The following is a 19,079-nucleotide window of genomic DNA, read 5'->3' on the forward strand; positions in this document are numbered from 1 at the left end:
TTCGTCTGTCTCAGGAGACAATGGAGGAGTGCAACTTTGTGGGTGAAGTCAAACCACTGGAGGGTTACAGCACCTGCTGTGGCTGTTGAGACCAATAAGGAACAGATGCTGTATATAAAGGTGACCAGTTGAGCTGCTGCAGATGCACAGCTAGATTTATTATTTTTCTAATATTATCCTTCATTATGCAAAATCCATCTTGATCTATATGATTTTTAAATATGACCCGTTTTAGATTTTTTTTTAAAAAAATGCTATTGTTATAGACTTGTTACAGAATTCAATTTACCCATTTGTAATATCTCATTCTTCACTTTAGAAAGTTATTGTGCTAACATACTCCTAAAGGTCAAAACACTGAGATTCCATCTGCTCCCAAAGCTTTATTGATCTTTGCCCTTTTTACTGTATCTATCACTGGATTGATGCTTCTAATGTAGAAGTAGCTCAGTTGTGGTTTTCCAAGTGTTGCACTACAACTCTCAGCAGCCCCAGCCAGCATGATGTGAGCTATAGTTTGGAATATATAGTTTTTTCTAAGTACTGTGTGATTCAGATCTCCCAATAATCATATTCTTCCTACTTCACATATACTGAGAGGTATTGGCACCACCCATTTTGCTTTGTTGCTGTCACCGGATCATATTGAACGTCTGATGAATTTCAGTGGCAAGTCTCCTTTCATCAGGCCACTGTCCTCATACAAAGTAAATATATCCTTGTCTTTGGCATCTCCCACCAGCTGGAAGGTGAAGTTCTGGAGCAGAGCACCGAAGAACAGGAACAGCTCCATCCGAGCCAGGGCTTCCCCTGGGCATGCCCGTTTTCCTGGGTGAAAAGAAGGGGGCAGTGCTCATCAGTCACCAAATACCTATATAGTGCCCAAGAAACTCAGCCAACACATTTTGAAATAATGGAACTGCATAAGAAAGACAGCAGTGAGACCATTTCTCAAGTGGTCCTGCAATTCTCTGTTTCCACTGTGATATGAAGGTGAAGTGTTTCGGGCAATATCTTTTTGGAGATATTGGTCTCATGTCATTTTCTCGATTCTTTGGCTGATTGGTGGACTTCTATTCTGAGCATGTTATATAACACTAAAGTACTGCTTGGCTTATTCTCCTGCCAGAAAACACAATAATGTGGCCTCCGTCTGTGTGTATGTGTAAATCTTTGCTGAAAGCTACACATAAGCAGTTTCAGAGCAAAGAAATATAAAAGATTATGTGAGTGTGAGTTACTCTTTCCTCTCATTTCATCATGCCAACTCTCTTTCTTAACACAGAGCCCAAGTGGTTCCTGTAGGTAGTGGTCCAAAAGTTGGGAACTGAACTGTCCCTTCCTCAGGCTGATGCTTACAAATTTTCTGCTCAAGATGCAGGAAATGGAGGACAGATGCAGAGAGAAATGTCTTGTGGGTAGACAATCCCTCCCCAAACCTCTTACTTATCTCCTGGCAGCACTATCACTTCCTGGAGTCCAGCTGCCCACCCATCCACATGCCAGCTGCTGGACCCAACCCCACAATATGAGAATCTAGGTCCATAGAGTCACCTGCAGAAAAAGGCATGAAGGCAGCCCTGTTCCGGAACTGGCCCTTCTCATCCAAGAAGTGACCCGGGTTAAACTCTTCTGGAGTTTCCCACTGGAGAGGATCAAAGTGCACAGTTGAAATCTCTGCACAGACTGCCGTGCCCTTCAGGGAGAAGATACAGATTTCATTATTTGTTTCAGCTTCATAAACATAAGACATTCTGCCTCTGTTTCAGTGATCTTTGACAGTGACTTACCAATCCTACCATTCCTGGTTATGGGACATTTATCTGATTCTAATAAGTTCGTGACTCCATGCACATATTATATGCCTTCTGTTCATAATTTTGATACAGTATAGTGTTATAAAAATACTGTCAGTATATTATTAGCCGACATGCTGCTTGTTGTTTTTCAGAGTCATATACATAAGAAGCAGCCATCTTATGAGAGAGGCTGATTCCTAAAGTTGGTTGTCATATATAGAAACAAGTCATTGCACAGCATTCTGAAAAATCACCATGAATGTGGGGGTGAGGTTGTAATCAGCATATCTTGTCTCTGCACTGGCTGGGACTGTGGCAGACCAAAGTCATTGATGGGATGATAAATCCCTCCCTCCCCCTCTCCACAGTAACCTGATCATTTCACATGTGACACAAACCTGGGGGATAAGATAGCCCCGGAATTTTGTAGGACGTGTTGTTGCACGCGGGATGCTCTCAAGGCTCCCTTTTTGATATCGTTGAACCTCATGGAGAACAGCATTGGTGTAGGGCATCCTCACCCTATCTTCCATGCCAGGGATACGGTTGGCACCTACCACATCATCAATCTCCTGTTGAACTTTTTCTGTAAGAAAACAAATTCAGCTCTACTTCCAGAATTCTGAAACTCCTTCTCCTCTGACATAGTGATAGCCTTCAACATTCTCCAACCGGAAGGAAAAGTAACACTTACTGACATGAATTTGCATCCTGGCAGGAGCCCATTTTTAAAGATGGCATGCAAAGATGAAAGGAATTCGGCTTTTGTCCCCTTTGCTAAATGGGATCACCTTAGGTTACTAAAGAATGTGGGCTTTTTATCTTAGAGATGTTCATGAAATCATGCAAAACATGTTGAATAAATGGTGTGGAAACTTTATGCAATCCCCTCACACAATACCTTTTATTCATTCATTAAACTTTTATCCCACTCTTCCCCCCCCCCCAAAAAAAAGGAGTCCTGGGGTAGTAAATCAGGGTCAACAAAGGCAAGGGCTCAGGCATTAGGCTCAGGACAGAAAAGATAAAGTTCTTCTTTACATGATGCATATTTAAAAGTCATAATTTGCTGCCACAAGACAAATTCATGGAGCCATTAGAATCAGAGTGAAAACCTCTGTTGGGGAGCCTAACGTCTGAATACCAGGGACTAGGAGGACGGTTGCTTTGAGGGATGGAGGAGGAAACCATTTAAAACTGATTCATACACGGAGTTAGGCTCGGATAGGATCGCCTCTGGTATCCAGTGGCTACATCTGTCTAAGGGGCTGGCGCTAATGTAACCCACTGCTTTAGATCATTTTAGCAAGAGCTGAGGCAGGGAGCAGCCAGCATTATGAGCAAATAGCCTGTTCTCCTTTGTGTAAGGCTGTGAACCCTAAGAATAGCTCAGTAGTGAAGTTTCCTTAAAGTTTTAGGTGCAGTTATTCATTACATCGTAAGGTCCTTCTTTGTTGAAGTATGTGTTTTATAAAGGGATGTAAGTTTTAGTTCCTGAGTGCCAAATTCACTGGAGCGAAGTGATGTGGAGTTGAGGTGAATGAGAATATGCCCTTTTCCCTCCGGGAAAGATAAACATCAGTGTCCAGGAAGACAGAACATGAAGGACAGAACTCTGGGAGGACAGTACTCTATTGTCATATTAATTTATGAGAATTTTATCAATTTTTCATAAATTATATCATTGATGTAGTATCCGTATTTATGTGCTGGTTACTTTTGGAAAATTGGAGATTACAGTCTCTGCTAACCCAGAAGTAGTTCCTCAGGTTAAGAACTTTACCTCAGGATGAGAACAGAAATCACACGGAGGCAGCAGGAGCCCCCATTAGCTAAAGTGATACCTCAGGTTAAGAACAGTTTCAAGCTAAGAACGGACCTCCAGAATGAATTAAGTTCTTAACCTGAGGTACCACTGTGTGGGAATAGATCGGCTGACCTAGGAGAAGACATTTTGTGAGCAAGTTGTACTGACTGTGCAGTTTTAATGTTTGTTTGTTTTTTCTTTCTCTTTACAATTACTCTTTCCACCTTGGAAAGGCAGAGCCTTTCAGTCTTTTGGGCAATTTATGTACCTTGCATGTGTGGCAATCTAGCCATCACCAGAAGGGCACAGCTCAAAACTTCACTTGTGGACAATGACCCAGCAATAAAGAGTTCCTGCACAATCACAATAAGCTCCTCTTTGGTGTAGATGGCCTCTGGATTGGTTTGGTCCTGTAAAAAGGAAAAGGAAAAAGAGAAGAATTTAAAATATCCATTTGAAAGAGTGATGGAGGAAGTGAGACATCTCAATAAATGTAGTAAATGGATGGAGCACAATACTTGCATGGTTTATTGCAGTGTAAGTACAGTGTTGTTGTTTTTTAATTGAATATGCCGTATTTTTGGCCCTATAGGACGCACTTTTCCCCCTCCAAAGATGAAGGGGAAATGTGTGTGCGTCTTATGCGGCGAATGCAGGCTTTCACTGAAGCCTGGAGAGCGAGAGGGGTCGGTGCGCACCGACCCCTCTCGCTCTCCAGGCTTCAGGAAGCTATCCGCAAGCCTCACGCGCCCGGTGGGAGGTCCCACCGGGCACGCAAGGCTTGCGGGCAGCAGCCTGCAGCCCGAAGCACGGGGCGTGCTGTGGAGCACGCCCCATGCTTTGGGCAGGTGTCCGCAAGCCTTGCACGCCTGGCGGGAGGTCCCACTGGCGCGCAAGGCTTGCGGGCAGCAGCCTCTTCTGGGGGCTGGGGTCGGGGGAAGCTCGGGCTTCCCCTGTGCCAGCCCCACGCCTAGGGAGGAAATAATTTTTTTTCTTTATTCCCCCCCAAAAAAAAACCTAGGTGCGTCCTATGGGGCGGTGCGTCTTATGGGGCGAAAAATACGGCAGTTTTATTCAGGGACATTTCTCTAGAAAAAGGGGTGCTGTTTCATGGAGTTGCATCCTCCAATTACATACAAATGAATATACCCCCCCCCAAAAAACTACTATACTCTATCAAATAACTCATTAATTATTTGATATGGTGTTTATTTGGGGGGGGGTATATTCATTTGTAAGTAAGATCAGATTTTCAAATGATGCTAAAGGTCTTGTGGCATTTAATGGTCAATCCAATCCACTCAATCTACTTGCTGATCCAGAGGTGTTGCTGAAGGAGGGCATTGGGGAAACTGAAGCATTAGGCAAGCTGACCTGATTGGTAAATAATAAAAGTAAATCATAATTGTTGTGTCTGAATGCACCACCTGACATTAAGAATGTCAAACTCTGGAGGGTCTGAGACATCTCAGTCTTTTCCATGCAGTAACTCAGAAGGAACACAAAACCTGCATGGCTTATTGCAGCATATCTATAATGCTGAAAATAAAAACATAACTGAAAACCAAATAATAGAACCATAAAGAAAACAATCCCATGTATAGATATAATGATGGGCATTATTTTTTCATCTGCTCTCCTGTGCTTGGTTTGATGTCTAAATAAACTTGAGGGAAGATGCCCCCACCTGAGATTAGCCTGGAGATCATCACAATGGCCAACCACCACAGCCAGAATGCAGGATCAGAATGGGGGAGGGCAGCAGCCATATGAGACACTTTCAAATGTAGGCACAAACAAGAGACATCTCAGAAGCGTGGAGAAGGGTAATTATATAACCTCCTACCTTCTCTGACTTCATAAGGAAGCAGTCAATATAGTCACGGGGGTCCTGATAATCCAGGGTCTCTTTGTGGGATTCCACCCTCTCATTGATGAAAGCATACATTTTTTCAAAACTTCCTAAAATCTTTTTGTGCTGTCCAGGCAGGTAAGGCATTATTTTCGAGAACACATTATAAACCTGGAACAGAAACAATACATAACAACTATATATTGAATTTATCATTTTAGAACTGCCTGCTGAGTCTATGGATTTAGGGATGTTGGAGAAATCTACTGCAAAATGTTTGCAATCCATGGCTCCTTCAAGAGGAATGACAGGATTTAAATTTAATAAACAAACAAACAATTGTAAATAAATCCTCTCTCCTCCTCCTCTTCCTCCTCCACTTCTTCTCGGTCTCCTTTATTTACAGTCTACTATAGTTACATATTCATTATCACTAGATCCTGCCCATATCCACTGAGGCAGAAATCCTAACTATGCCTGCCCAGAAATGAGGCTTACTGAATTAAACTAGGCTTACTCTGAGGTATGTGGGGTTAGGATCGCAGCCCTAATCGACTTCCTACTGTGAATTGTAAAATAAAACATTGTTTTTAAAAAAGCAAATGCATTGTCCTGCTTATTCTCTGAAACAAAATAATGTAGAAATAGGTTCTAGATCTTTCTACAGCAAAGACTCATTTAAAATAATGTTAAGTTAATTGTACCTTGTATGCAAGTCTGGCCCATCCATGAAGTGGAGTGAAGCAGGTACCTCAGGTGGTACTTGAAGGGTACCCTCCTTATATGTCCTGCCCACCCCACTCCTTTCTCTGCTGGCTAAGAATTCACCTTGTTTTGTCTCAAGTCATGAAATGGGATGCACCACCCCTGCTTGAATGTTTTTGTGCTTAGTTGATACATGTACCATACATATTAACTCTGAGTAGACTAGAAACCAGAACACTACGGAGACAAGTTCAGTGGCAGAGCAGCAGGTTTGCACGCAGTAGGGCCCAGGCTCAATCACTGGCATACAAGGAACTCAAGAGTAGCTTGTAGGAGCCATGCAGTCTGAGCTTGTAGCAACCAACCCATACGTCCTCACATGCTGAGCTTCTCAGACAGACCAGAGAGAAACAAAGGGTTAATTGCCCAGTCTCTCCCACACTTCTACTTATCTTATGCCTAGAAAGCACAGCTCCAAGCAGATTTGCACTTGGCCCATTCTTTCTAGGCACAGGTCTGACTGGTTCTGCCTTTGCCCTGCTGATTCCCCCCAGGAAACCCACTCTTTAGTGCTTAATCAGAACAAAGACTCTCCTCCCTAGAAGAGAGGGGAGTGGTTGTGGGCAGGAGCCCGAGCTCCGCCTCCCCCACTCACCTGGCTGGCGCCCACCCCCATCGGCAGGCACCCAACCAGATGCCTCCGAGGGGGCGTTTTCAGCAGCCTAAATGCTGCGGCGCCAGCCCCTCCTCGGCCTCATTCTCCTTCGTCCCATCACGAGTCACGCACCCTCCACTCCCTTTGAGCTCAGGGCCTTAAATTTTTCCTATGGACCTTAGGTTGGTCACCCTGGTTGTCCGGTGGGCCTGGTAGGAATTTTTCCATTTGGCATTAGGCTTTTTCGTTTTTTCGCCTACCTCGTAGCAATCGTCACAACTTTCGTGGTATTGGTGGGTAGGTTAGGCATTGGAAAAATGTGTTGTGGTGTCGAAGAGCTAGGTGTGGCCATCGCCTATGCCTTCAGTATTTGGGGTATTCCGTTATAGGAATCTGGCGGTCGTGTATTCTGTCTGATGCCTGTTTGGCGGGAGGCCATGGCACAACCCTCAGTGACATCAGGGGAGAGCCTATAGTTGGATGAGCACCAACAGGCTCCACCTACTGGTGAATAAACCCCCTTTGATTTAGACATCCAATGCCTAAGCCAATACCTTTTCATTGCTGTAATCAATAAAGTTGTGGCCTTTTCTTGCCCATTAACCTTATATTTCGTGTCCTTGTGTATTCATTTCACATTGCGGGGGTCGGGTCCTCGAACCACAAACAGCAGTCTGCAGAAAACCTGATTGCTGTTTGTTCCAATTCAGTACCAAACAATGGGTGTTCCTGGGGGAAAGTGGTGGGGCAATCTGAGGTGTGGATAACCTCATAGTTGTGAGGGAAGCTTTTTAGTGATATCAATTGAAAGGCAATCCATGATAAGAATCAGTGCCATTTTTCTAGAAAGAGAGGCACCAGAACTCACCATGAACACCTTCCTTGTTCTCTTAGAATGCCAATAGCACGCACTTGAGAGGTGCCAGAACTGAGTTTCACTGAGTTCCAGCTGAAGAAAAGCCCAGGTAAAAATATTTTCCTTATACTCCCTGGGAAAGGGGAGTGTCCAAGTTTCAAACTCATTTCCCCTGCCCCAAGCAGATATTCAGCTCAGCTCTGACTGCCTTTACACCCATATAAAAAACCTTCCAGTAGCACTTCTGTTTCAGTGTATCTGAAGAAGTGTGCATCCACACGAAAGCTCATACCAATAACAAACTTAATTGGTCTCTAAGGTGCTACTGGAAGGAATTTTTAAATTTTGTTCTGACTATGGCAGACCAACACAGCTACCTACCTATAACTAGAACCCTTTAGATAAGCAATCTTTTGATAATGAATAACTGGGAAAATTCACCACTAACCCGGGGAAGTCCTCCACCAACATGCCTACAGAAGAATTTCTCTAGGTCTGTATTTTGAGTGGTTAATTTGCTGATGCTTTGCAATTAAAGCCAAGATGTATGTGATATTGTGTCATGTGGAATTTAATGGAGACAAGGATCAGAGAAAGTGGAAAAGGTAAAGGGGAATATACCCCAGGGTGCACCTGGCTTATACCAGGCCTATGTCCATTAAGATGAACCAAGGTTCTGGGTCCATGGGATATACTTGTAAGAAGGAACAACATACCTGTCCCATATAACTCACAAGGTAACCCACAAAAGCCTCCATGATATGCAGCTTCTCCAGGAAGACCTGATCTTTGTACTCAAAGCGACTCCCAAAGACAACAGAACAGAGCACATTAGAAACAGCAGTTCTCAAGTGTTTTCTTATATCAAAGGCCTGCCCTGCAAGAGCAAAAGGACACAGTCAAAAGAGTTTGGCAAGGTGGATATTCTCTCCCTCTGCCTGCACGACAGAATAACGTAACGTAAACCAGAATTCCTTGCACAATTGAACCTGACACATGGTGCATTTTGTATTTCCCTTATACAGTGGTACCCTGCAAGACGAACTCCTCGGAAGACGAAAAACTCGCTAGACGAAGGAGTTTTTCATTTTCTTAGCCGCTTCGCAAGACGCATTTCCCTATGGCTTGCTTCGCAAAACGAAGCTTGCCCCGCAAGCTCCGGGGATAGCGGGGAAGCGCAGCGCGTCTTCCCCGCTGTCCCCGGACCCCTTTTGAACCAAGGGGCGGCAACGGGGAGAAGCAATCTTCTCCCCTCCGCCCCTTGCTTCAAAAGAGGGGACAGAGGGGAAGGCGCGTGCGCCTTCCCCTCTGTCCCCGGAGATTGCGGGGCAGGCAACGGGGAGAAGCAATCTTCTCCCCACTGCCCCTTGCTTTAAACAGGTCCGGGGACAGAGGGGAAGGCACACGGCGCTTCCCTTCTGTCCCCGGACGGTCTTCATAGGAACGCATTGATTGATTTTCAATGCATTCCTATGGGAAACCGTGCTTCGCAAGACGAAAAACTCGCAAGAAGTAAAAACTTGCGGAACGAATTAATTTCGTCTTGCGAGGCACCACTGCATTAAAAGATGATTAAGTTCCTTTTACATGGAAATGATAGTATCAGCAGCCCCTGTATTCCCTTTATTTAGCAAGATGTAAATGCAGCTTAACTGTTGAGGATAACATTATGGACTCCCCAAAGGAGGAAGATGTGCTACCCCATATCTGTGGTCAAGAATTCCCTGCACAAACAGAGCTTGGTGCATTCAAGGTGTACCTTACAACTCAGCCAAGTTCTTTAATAGGAATAAATTCATGAACACCTGTGACATAACTAACAGAAATCCCACTTTCTGGGACTGTTCCTGCCCTGAAGGACGTCAAAAATGTGTTTGCAATAAGGATAACTTGGGAATACCTTTTGTGGTTGCCATTGCCTCCACCAGACAGAGAACTTCTTCCTGCACCCTCGCGGACATCGCTTTCTTCCCCATTCCAAAATCCCGCAGGGTGCTGAGTGTGAACCGGCGAAGCTCTTTCCATCTTTTCACAGATCTGCTGGACAGTCCTGAAAGCAAACAGGTGAAGACCCTTCCATTAGAAAGAGGTTTTCTCAGCAGGAAGTTTCTACATTGTGGCACTTTGTCCATTCAGACTATATTCCCATTTGTAGTTGTATCAAGCCATGGGTGGTTTGTATGTAACTTTGTATCACATAATAACAGTGCTGAACTATAGCGTGAACATGTTGTGTCGTTTCTCCATATTGTTAAATGGTGCTGGAGGAGAGAGGACAGGCAAACTCTTCTATGGGTCATGTCATATCACGGCTTTCATTAAAATATCTGTTATGGGCAAAATGTTGGATTTGGTAAAAGAATAAAATTTCCTAGATGCCTAGATCCAGGTTTGGGGCAAGTACTCTTTGGTAAGAGAGCCCCCAGCAGAGATTTAACATCACAAAACATGCAGCAAAGTAAAGCATGGGAATAGGCTTTTGGACCTTGAAAACATGCCCTTCTAACTTCTTTCCAAATTTTCCCAGCTATATGCTTATAAGTGGTAAGGGAAGGGGAAGAACAAAGAGTTTGGTAGCCCTTCCTTCCAAGCTGAGCTAGCTAAGCTTGGCATGACAGCTGACTTTATGATCTTAACACCTTCATGTGTTTAGAATTAAGCATGTTGGTTATTTGAGACTGACTATATCCCTCACAGGACGCGGGTGGCACTGTGGGTTAAACCACAGATCCTAGGGCTTGCCGATCGGAAGGTCGGTGGTTCAAATCCCCGTGATGGGGTGAGCTCCCATTGCTCGGGCCCTGCTCCTGCCAACCTAGCAGTTCGAAAGCACGCCAAAGTGCAAGTAGATAAATAGGTACCGCTCCGGCGGGAAGGTAAACTGCATTTCCGTGCACTGCTCTGGTTCGCCAGAAGCGGCTTTTTTAAAAATGAATATTTATTAGCATTTTCAAAAAAGAACAACACATATAACAACAAAGACAAAAATAAACAAAAAAATACAAAAATCCAAAACTTAAAAATAAAAACAATTAAAAACACCTGAAAGTTCAAATTCTTATTTTCTTTTAACTTGTTTCTCAGACCTCCTCACACCTCCCCTTCATGTATTCCAATTTAAATTATTGGCTCAGCAAATCCTTAATTTACTTCTCCATTTTAACTTAATTTATTCTAACATATTATTATTTTATTTTTCTTCTTTCTTCCATTTCTCCAATTTATATTTACAAACCTTATTTTCATTTAATTTAGCCATTAAAAAAATATCAATTTTAACTTAACCAAATTTACACATCAATATTTATACCTCATTATTTTTTCTTAAACATTTTAAACATTTTTCCTAAAGTCGACCAAAATTTCCCTTCCACATCTTTCCCAATTTCCATACCGATAGCAAAGCAAAGTAAAAATAAAGCAAACTATATTTATATACCCTTTGGATTCCCAAACTCCACCCAGAAGCGGCTTGTCATGCTGGCCACATGACCCGGAAGCTGTACGCCGGCTCCCTCAGCCAATAAAGCGAGATGAGTGTCGCAACCCCAGAGTCGGCCACGACTGGACCTAATGGTCAGGGGTCCCTTTACCTTTACCTTTACATCTCTCATAGTAAAGGAAGAATTCAGTTCAGGGCTCTTATTTTGGGTGGGAAACTCCTGTTTGCGGTAACATCTAGCTCCACCTGAGGTTGAAAAAGGGAGGGCTCGATGTCTGCTTATTCCTCCTTGGAGACCCCTGAAAATGAAGACTGCTTCTCCCATTAAAATGGAAGCAATAAAAAAAATAAGCACAGGACTCCTACCTACCTTTAAAATGGCTCACTGTATCACTGAAAGGCAAGGCAGGACGCCCACCAAATTCTTCAGCATGATCCAACAGAGCATCTTTCACCACTTCGTATCCACAGAGTACCACCATGGGCTTGGGACCCAGCCAGACAGTAAAGATAGGACCCCATTTATCATAGAGCTGATGGTAGAATTTTAAAAAAGCATGGATTATTAGGCAACACCTGTTCCGGATATATCAGTGGTGGCTGTCCCATTATGGCAACCAGGGTTTAGCCCTACCAAGTGAAAACCCAGCAATTTATTTTTAAATCCCCCCAATCTCAAAGCTATAGTCTTTTTTGTTCCACACACTCTCCCATTTCCATGAGTACTGGATACTTTTCTGTCAATCAGCTCTCTGCACCACTCAACTAACCACAATCCAAAAGTGTTGCTCTAGCTAGGAGGTCCCACACTTTTCTTTCTCGAAGCAGAAAAGCCTATTTTTATTTGACCTAGCTATGCAATTTCCCCCCTTTCATCTACTGACATTATTTCAATTCAACCAAGATAACTGAAGGCAAATGGCCTGATAATTTGATAGTCCCAGGGGCTAAGTGTTCTTTATTACTGCATTTGCAATAGTTCAAGATAAAGCCTATTTGAGAAAGAAACTGCTTTTGCAATTTTTATGGATGTTTATTGTTTGACTTGGTGATATTATCTTGTGTTGATTGCCGTAGTCATTGTATCACCACCCTGTTCCTTGTTTTATCAACAAGAAGTAGGGCAGCAATATGAGATTCTGCACATTTTAAATTGGAATGGAGCTGTGTGAAGAGAGCCTATTGGAAAGCGAAAGGGTGTGGTGGTCAGACATATTTGAGTAACTGAAGAAAAGGGTTTAGAAACAATGTGGGGCTGTTAAAGGGAAGGAGGAGAAAAAAAGAGAGGAGTTGATGAATCAGCCAAAGAAATTGCTATGTGAATTACTAAGTGCTGAAGACATTTATTTAAGCACAGATCAAGGGAAGAATCAGCAGACAAGTGCTGATTAATAAGGATTTGTATATAAAGCTGGATGGATTAATTGCAAAATGAAATATGAGTGAATGAAATGATCTGGTAAGAAAAAAGTAAATGAATTTAAAGCGACCCTAGGGAAAATTAAGTAACTTATAGAAAAGAAATATCAACTGAATTCTTTTGGAGAAATGGGTCAGGGGAAAGGCACCTACACCAGCCACTTCTTAACTCACAAAGAGAATGTTCTGTTCACAGCAGAAGGGTGGCTGGGTGACTATCCAGTCCTGGGACCCAAGGAAATATCTTCATGTTTAAAGTTTAATATAGGGGGCACTGATCCAACAGGAACTGAGCAGGAAGAGCAAACAGTCTGTCAATCATTATGGATGTTTATGGGGATATACACTGAAACTTTTTCAAGGGCATCATAGGAGGCTATTGACACTGGTCATGTGTCTCAGTCAAGGCAAATGCACAGCCTTGATCAGGAGGGCTAAACCAGTCAAGAGAATAAGACAGTGTGAACTCTGCTACTGCAGAAACATTTATATTTATATAAACGTTTACATTTATATACCACCCCTATCTTCCAAGGAGCTCAAAGTGATGTACATGGTTCTTCTCCTTCCCATTTCATTCTCACAACAACCCTTTGAGGTAGTTTAGGCTAAGAGATGGTGACTGGGCCATGGTCACACAGTAAATTTCATGGCCGAGTGGGAATTCAAACCCTGGTTTTCCAGGTTATAGTCCAATCATTACACACACACACACACACACACACACACACACACACACACACACACACAGTGTGGACTGTGCTAGTGCTGAAACGTTTAAAATGAACTGACAATGTAGGAATACCCTGAATTTCCACTCAGGGTGAATGAGAGAATGAGCAGCCAGTTGAAATGCATTATTTAGAGCTTGGCTGAAACTTTGGGGCCAGCTTTTTTTAACCATTCTGGCGGGGCAGGGATAGAAATTCAGATGATCCCAAATATTAGGGGCAGGATAACTTTGGTGAAATTTCTGTGTGAGAGCATTCATAGTGTTCACCATATTTAACGTTTCTGAGGTGTCTGAGGGATTTTTCATATCTGAACCCCTTTAGAAAAAGTATTTCTTCAGGAAATGGAAGTCTTGCACAGAGGAGAAGAATGAATAGAAAGACAAACTCCCCCCCCCAAAAAAAACCAAGGCAGACTACAAGTAATGCAAAATTAGAATTTGAAGAGCATACCTCTGAAAACATTAAGAATAAGACCTATTTAAATATCTAAAAGTGGGAAATTAGCTAGGGAAGAAGTTCAAATATCTATTTATTTATTCCATTAATATACCAGCATTATCTTCCAAGGAACTCAAAGTGATGTACATGGTTCTTCTGCTCCCCATTTCATTCTCACAACAACCCTGTGAGGTAGGATAGGCTAAGAGATGGTGACTGGCCCATGGTCACCCAGTGAGCTTCATGGCTGAGTGGAAATTCAAACCCTGGTTTCCCAGGTCATAGTCCAACACTCTAACTATTATGCCACACCCAAAGGGTTTAAAACATGTGCTAAGACAGGAGAAATGAACTCCAGAGAACCTGAATGAATTCTTTGCAGATGTATACATTGTTAAGGTGTAGGGCAGATACATATACCTGAGCTTACTTTTTTCTAGGAGCAGGTTTGGCCCTATCATGAGGCAGAGAGAGGCAGCGGTCTCAGGCAGCAAATATTATGGAGCAGTGAGTGGAGAGAGCGGAGAGTGTACATGCACTAACAGAGGTCACTGCCCTGAAGGTGCTATGGAGAATGTTAAGATAAGAGTCAATGGCATGCTGGACTTTTGTACATCGAACAGGACGGGGAGGAGGCAACTTTTGCCTTTTGTTTCAGGCAGCAAAACACCTTACGAAGGAAGTCTACAGAATGGAAGCAAATAGGGGTGGCATTGAAACGGGCAGGTTATTGTAGAACTGGAAAGTTGCCAACAAGGACAATTAAAATCATCAAGAGGCTGTGCCTCTAGGAAGAAAAATTAAAACATTTGGAGCTTTTTGTGTTTAGGGAACAATGTACTAAGAGGAAACATAACAGAGGTGAATCCAATTTATCATGGTGTGGGGTAAGAAGACTAGTTTGCTTTCCTGGCCCAGTGAAGCGGAATGGTGGGACAATCAGGATAAGCACAAAGAGCTCCTTCTCAGAGGCAGTACTACCGCAAGATGTCTGGATGGTCATCAACTTGGACAGATTTTAAAGTGGATTAGACAAATAAGGCTATCAATGGCTGCTAGGCAAGATGGTGATACATTACCTGCAGATGACACATAGTATGCCTTTGAACATTAATTGCTAACAGGACAGCAACATAACACCCCCCCCAACAGCATACAAATTGATATGGCTAATTTGACCCAACAACCCCTCACGCTCTCTCTCTCACACACAAACAAAACTCACTGTAATCAACCAAATGCAACCAACCAGTCTCTTTCGCTGCCAACAAAAAAGAAATAAATGAATACAGTAGTACCTCTGGTTACGTACTTAATTCGTTCTGGAGGTCCATTCTTAACCTGAAACTGTTCTTAACCTGAACCACCACTTTAGCTAATGGGGCCTCCCTCCGCTGCCGCGGCCAAGTAATTTCTGTTCTCATCCTGAAGCAAAGTTCTTAACCCAAGGTATTATTTCTGGGTTAGTGGAGACTGTAACCTGAAGTGTATGGAACATGAAGCGTATGTAACCCGAGGTACCACTGTAGATGCAAGAACCATCCATGTGATGCTAACACAAAACCCCACACATACACTATGCAAAAGATGCAAATATCAATACTACCCTTCGAAAGATCATTAGTCCCACCTCTCTCTCCCCACCTCTTCCTCCCTCCTCCCCCAACCTCACAGTGCCTATGATAGTAATGTCTCAACCAAGCATTACTGACCTGTAGATAGGGCTCTACTAACTGAAAACAGAGACATTATGCAGGAGCGAAACTCGGCTTTCTTTCACCTTAGTCAAAGACCCAGTTTGGCATATCCCCGTCCCCATTTATGTACACATACCTACAGGTTGGGAGCCTCAATGGTGCCCCCTGGAAGCATCACTTGGGGGGGGGGCCCGGCTAGGCCCCCCCATAGCTACACCACTGCGTAATATGTCCCTTTGTTATCCATGAAAATCTATAGCAGCAATAATAATAAACACTGACTGCTAAGGCAGGGGTGGGTGCAGAGCAGAATTGCAGGAGAATGTACATCTTGGAGAATGGATAGGTCTTTCATCTAGTCCCTCAGGATTCTTTGTATGTTCTTAAAGATGGTGCTCTCTGCAGCCTCTCAGCAAGGCAGCACTTCCAAGAAGAGACAAAGAGAATGGGAAACGTTCCTTTTATTACTTCCCGTCTGTTCACTTATGATGCAGGAATATTTGGGCTTCTCAAAGCAGCAGACAGAAGCAGGCATACCCAGACTAAAGAAGGGAAAAATTAACTTTGTGCCTTCCTGTCTCTCTGTCCTTTTATTCTAAATCTGCTTCACGGCACGAATGAAAAGTGAAAGTGGTCTCCAAGAGGTGGACTTACCTTTGCATAGTTTCTGCTCAGAGGCAGGACGTCTTTCTGCAGAAGATTGCCCAGAAGAAACCAAGGAGTGGGCCCTGGAGGTAGTTGGGCTTTCTTCTTGTACATTTTGATGGAGAACAAGAGCAAGGTGAAGAGGAGGCTGAGAAGCAACAGAGCTTCCACCCCCATTTTTCTCTGTGTCCTTTTGGTCAGAATTCTAAGAAAATACTTAAGAAAGACGAGGTGGAAGAAAGCTGCCTGCTGGAGACCCAACCCAACTCGGACTCTGGATTATCTCTGTTGCTCTTCTGGTGTTCGTTTTTTAAATGTGGCCTTTAATAATTAACAGGGAGAGTTATTCATTAATATATATTGAACTTAACCTTGACTCATAATTAAAAGAGGAATGCCCTCTGGGGCACATGAGAGATAAGAGTACATGGAGGCTGCTGGCAAATATATGCTGAGAAGCCAGTCAGTAAAAAGGTGTGTTTACCTGCTGCAGGCAGTGGTGTAGTGTGGGTTGTCAGCACCCGGGGCAAGGCAAGTAATTTGTGCCCCCTAACCCAGTAGGGGCAGAGAGCTGCGAGTGTGAGCACGCCCCCCCATGTTGAGCCCAGTGCGGCTGGCCCCCCCTGCACCCCCCACGCTACGCCACTGGCTGCAGGGAGGATGTTTACCTTCTTTTTTGAATCTGCACATGCGCCTTTAAACACACTTTACTTATATCTATCATCTATCAATCTATCTATCTATGCCACATTAAAACTGTGAGTGAGGTATAGATGATAGATGTTTCCCAGCTGCCTTTCTTGGTGTGCTCACAGCAATGTAACTTTTTATCTGCAAGTCAGCAGGATAGAGTTGCTTGGGATGAAAATGGAAAGGTGGAGGTTGATAGCCTGAACACATATTCCACTATCACCACCATCCCACATACACGACACACACACCTGCATACGCCAGCTTCATCCTGAAAAAAGTCAGAATAATGCTCTGTTGATTAAAGGAGAATGCAATCAAATACATGCAACACCTAAAGAAATAAATTCAGAGTTTCTAATGTATTATTTTTTGTTGTATAGGAAAGAAAAGTAACCTTGATCTGTGAATGCTAAAGTTTATTTCTGCATTTGGTTCTTCTGCAGTTAGATCTAAATCCATGGCAAGCCTTTGCAGCTGAAAGAAATCAAGGATGTCCTTGATAGTATGAAGATGGAGAAAGTCAGGGGAGACATCAGGTAACAAACTTTTCTGCCGACAACGGTCAGTGGCTGGTTTCTTAATTGGATGCTTTTTCTTGCTAGGCCCCAGGCCCGAAGAGGAGGGGACATCTAGTTGGGCATACATCCCCTTGCCCCTAGCTGGGACACATGAGGTCTTCTTCTTCTTTGGTGATCAATCTTAGCAGAGTAAAATTGTCTTCCATGAACACGGTTTTAACAATGAGTCCATAAGTGACTGTGGAGTCCCCTGGGTCAAGGAGATGTAACTTTTTAGAAGGCATCTGAAAGCAGACTTGTATAGCTTTTTATATGTGTTGGAAGCCTTTCAGAGTGTAGATACTTGTCCAGCGTGGGACATGGTTGCACCACATAAAAGATTTCCCTCTTGCAAGAATGCTTAAAGCTCATGTGTACAGCGCACATATGTGTGGATTTCTTGAGACATGTGTAACAGTTAACAAATTTTGAGCTGAACTGTGCGTGTGAGGGACCGGAAGAGCTAATTTAATGGCACTTATTTATCTCCTAGAACAGGCATAGGCAAACTTGGCCCTCCCGAATTTTTGGAACTACAACTCCCATCATCCCTGACCACTGGTCCTGTTAGCTAGGGATGATAGGAGTTGTAGTCCCAAAACATCTGGAGGGCTGAGTTTGCCTATGCCTGTCCTAGAACCACCAGATTTCTCCCAGCACCCCAATCCCACCCACACATAGGCCACCAACCCCAATCGGACAACATGCGAACCTGGGCCCATCAGGTCACCTGCAGAAAAAAGGCATGAAGGCATTTATTTTTTATTTTTTGGAATTGACCCTTCTCCTCCAAGAAATGACCGGGTTAAACTTTTTTGGAGTCTGCCAATGGTGAGAATCAAAGTGCAAAGTTGTGAACAGTGGACAAACAGCAGTTCCCTTCAGGGAGAAGATGCAGATTACAGTACTCATAAATATAATAGGAAACAGCTTTCTTTCATGATGGAAGATATCACTGTCGCTTTTGTCAGAAAGTGATTTTTAAAACTGGTTCTCTAGCATAAAAACAAGTCATTGCACAGCATTCTGAAAAGTAACCATGAATGGGGTTGAAGTGGAGAATCACCATATATTGTTTCCACACTGTCTGGGACTTTGGGAGATCAAGGCCATTCGGGTGATGATAAATCTTCCCGTTTCCCTCTCTGTAGTAATCTGATTGTTCCATGTGTGAAACACACCTGAGGGATAATGTAACCCTGGAATTCTGTACAGCACATTGTGTCCTGTGGTAAGCTCTCAAGGCTCTCTTCTTCATATCGTTGAACCTCATGGACAACAGCCTTGGTATAGGGCATCTTCACCCTATCTTCCATGCCAGGGACATGGTTGGCACCTCCCACCTCATCAATTTACTGTTGAACTTTTGTTGTAATAAAAAACAACATTGAGAGCTCTATTTCCAGATTTCTGAAACCACTACACATCTGACACAGTGAAAACCTTCAACGTTCTCCAACTGGAAGGAAAAGTAAAACTCACGCAAATTCTCCTACTGACAGGAGCCCATCATTTAACACTTCAACTGTGGCTTTTTAGTTTAGGAAAATATTTAACTGGAGGGCATCCTTATGGATGTTTTAAAAACTTTGTGTGGCATGTAGAACAGAGTGGAAACTTTATGCACTCCCCTCACACAATACATTTTTATTGATTGATTGAATTTATATTCCCACTCTTCTTTGCCATGTATATGGTAGGATGCTCATATCTCTGTTATTTCCAAACCTGGTAAAGACCAAGCCAGCTGGGCAAATTATAAGATAATCCTGTAATTAAT

At 43.2% G+C, this 19,079-nt stretch overlaps 1 protein-coding gene across 1 annotated transcript; it reads right to left on the minus strand.

Moving 5' to 3' along the window:
* Nucleotides 1-249: 249 nt before the first annotated feature.
* Nucleotides 250-16,308, minus strand: LOC309360665 (cytochrome P450 2B4-like). Its single transcript, XM_081895357.1, has 9 exons — nt 16,059-16,308; nt 11,487-11,649; nt 9,575-9,724; nt 8,391-8,551; nt 5,453-5,629; nt 3,875-4,016; nt 2,198-2,385; nt 1,555-1,696; nt 250-828 (listed from the first exon to the last, which is right to left on the minus strand). Exons 1-9 carry the CDS (start codon nt 16,224-16,226, stop codon nt 641-643), a joined length of 1,479 nt encoding a protein of 492 aa, XP_081751483.1. The 5' UTR covers nt 16,227-16,308; the 3' UTR covers nt 250-640.
* Nucleotides 16,309-19,079: the final 2,771 nt, after the last annotated feature.

This window comes from Podarcis melisellensis (genome assembly GCF_964234715.1).
Source record: "Podarcis melisellensis genome assembly, chromosome: 2".
NCBI classification, from domain to species: domain Eukaryota; kingdom Metazoa; phylum Chordata; class Lepidosauria; order Squamata; family Lacertidae; genus Podarcis; species Podarcis melisellensis.

What these genes read in the sequence shown, in the direction of transcription:
- LOC309360665 (XM_081895357.1), bottom strand. Translation starts at nt 16,226, where the DNA reads ATGGGGGTGGAAGCTCTGTTGCTTCTCAGCCTCCTCTTCACCTTGCTC. An exon ending in TACAGTGAGCCATTTTAAAG is followed by an intron (nt 9,725 to 11,486) that starts GTAGGTAGGAGT and finishes GTTTGCTTTCAG; the next exon opens with GACTGTCCAGCAGATCTGTG. An exon ending in TAGATTGCCACACATGCAAG is followed by an intron (nt 2,386 to 3,874) that starts GTACATAAATTG and finishes GTTTTCTTACAG; the next exon opens with AAAAAGTTCAACAGGAGATT.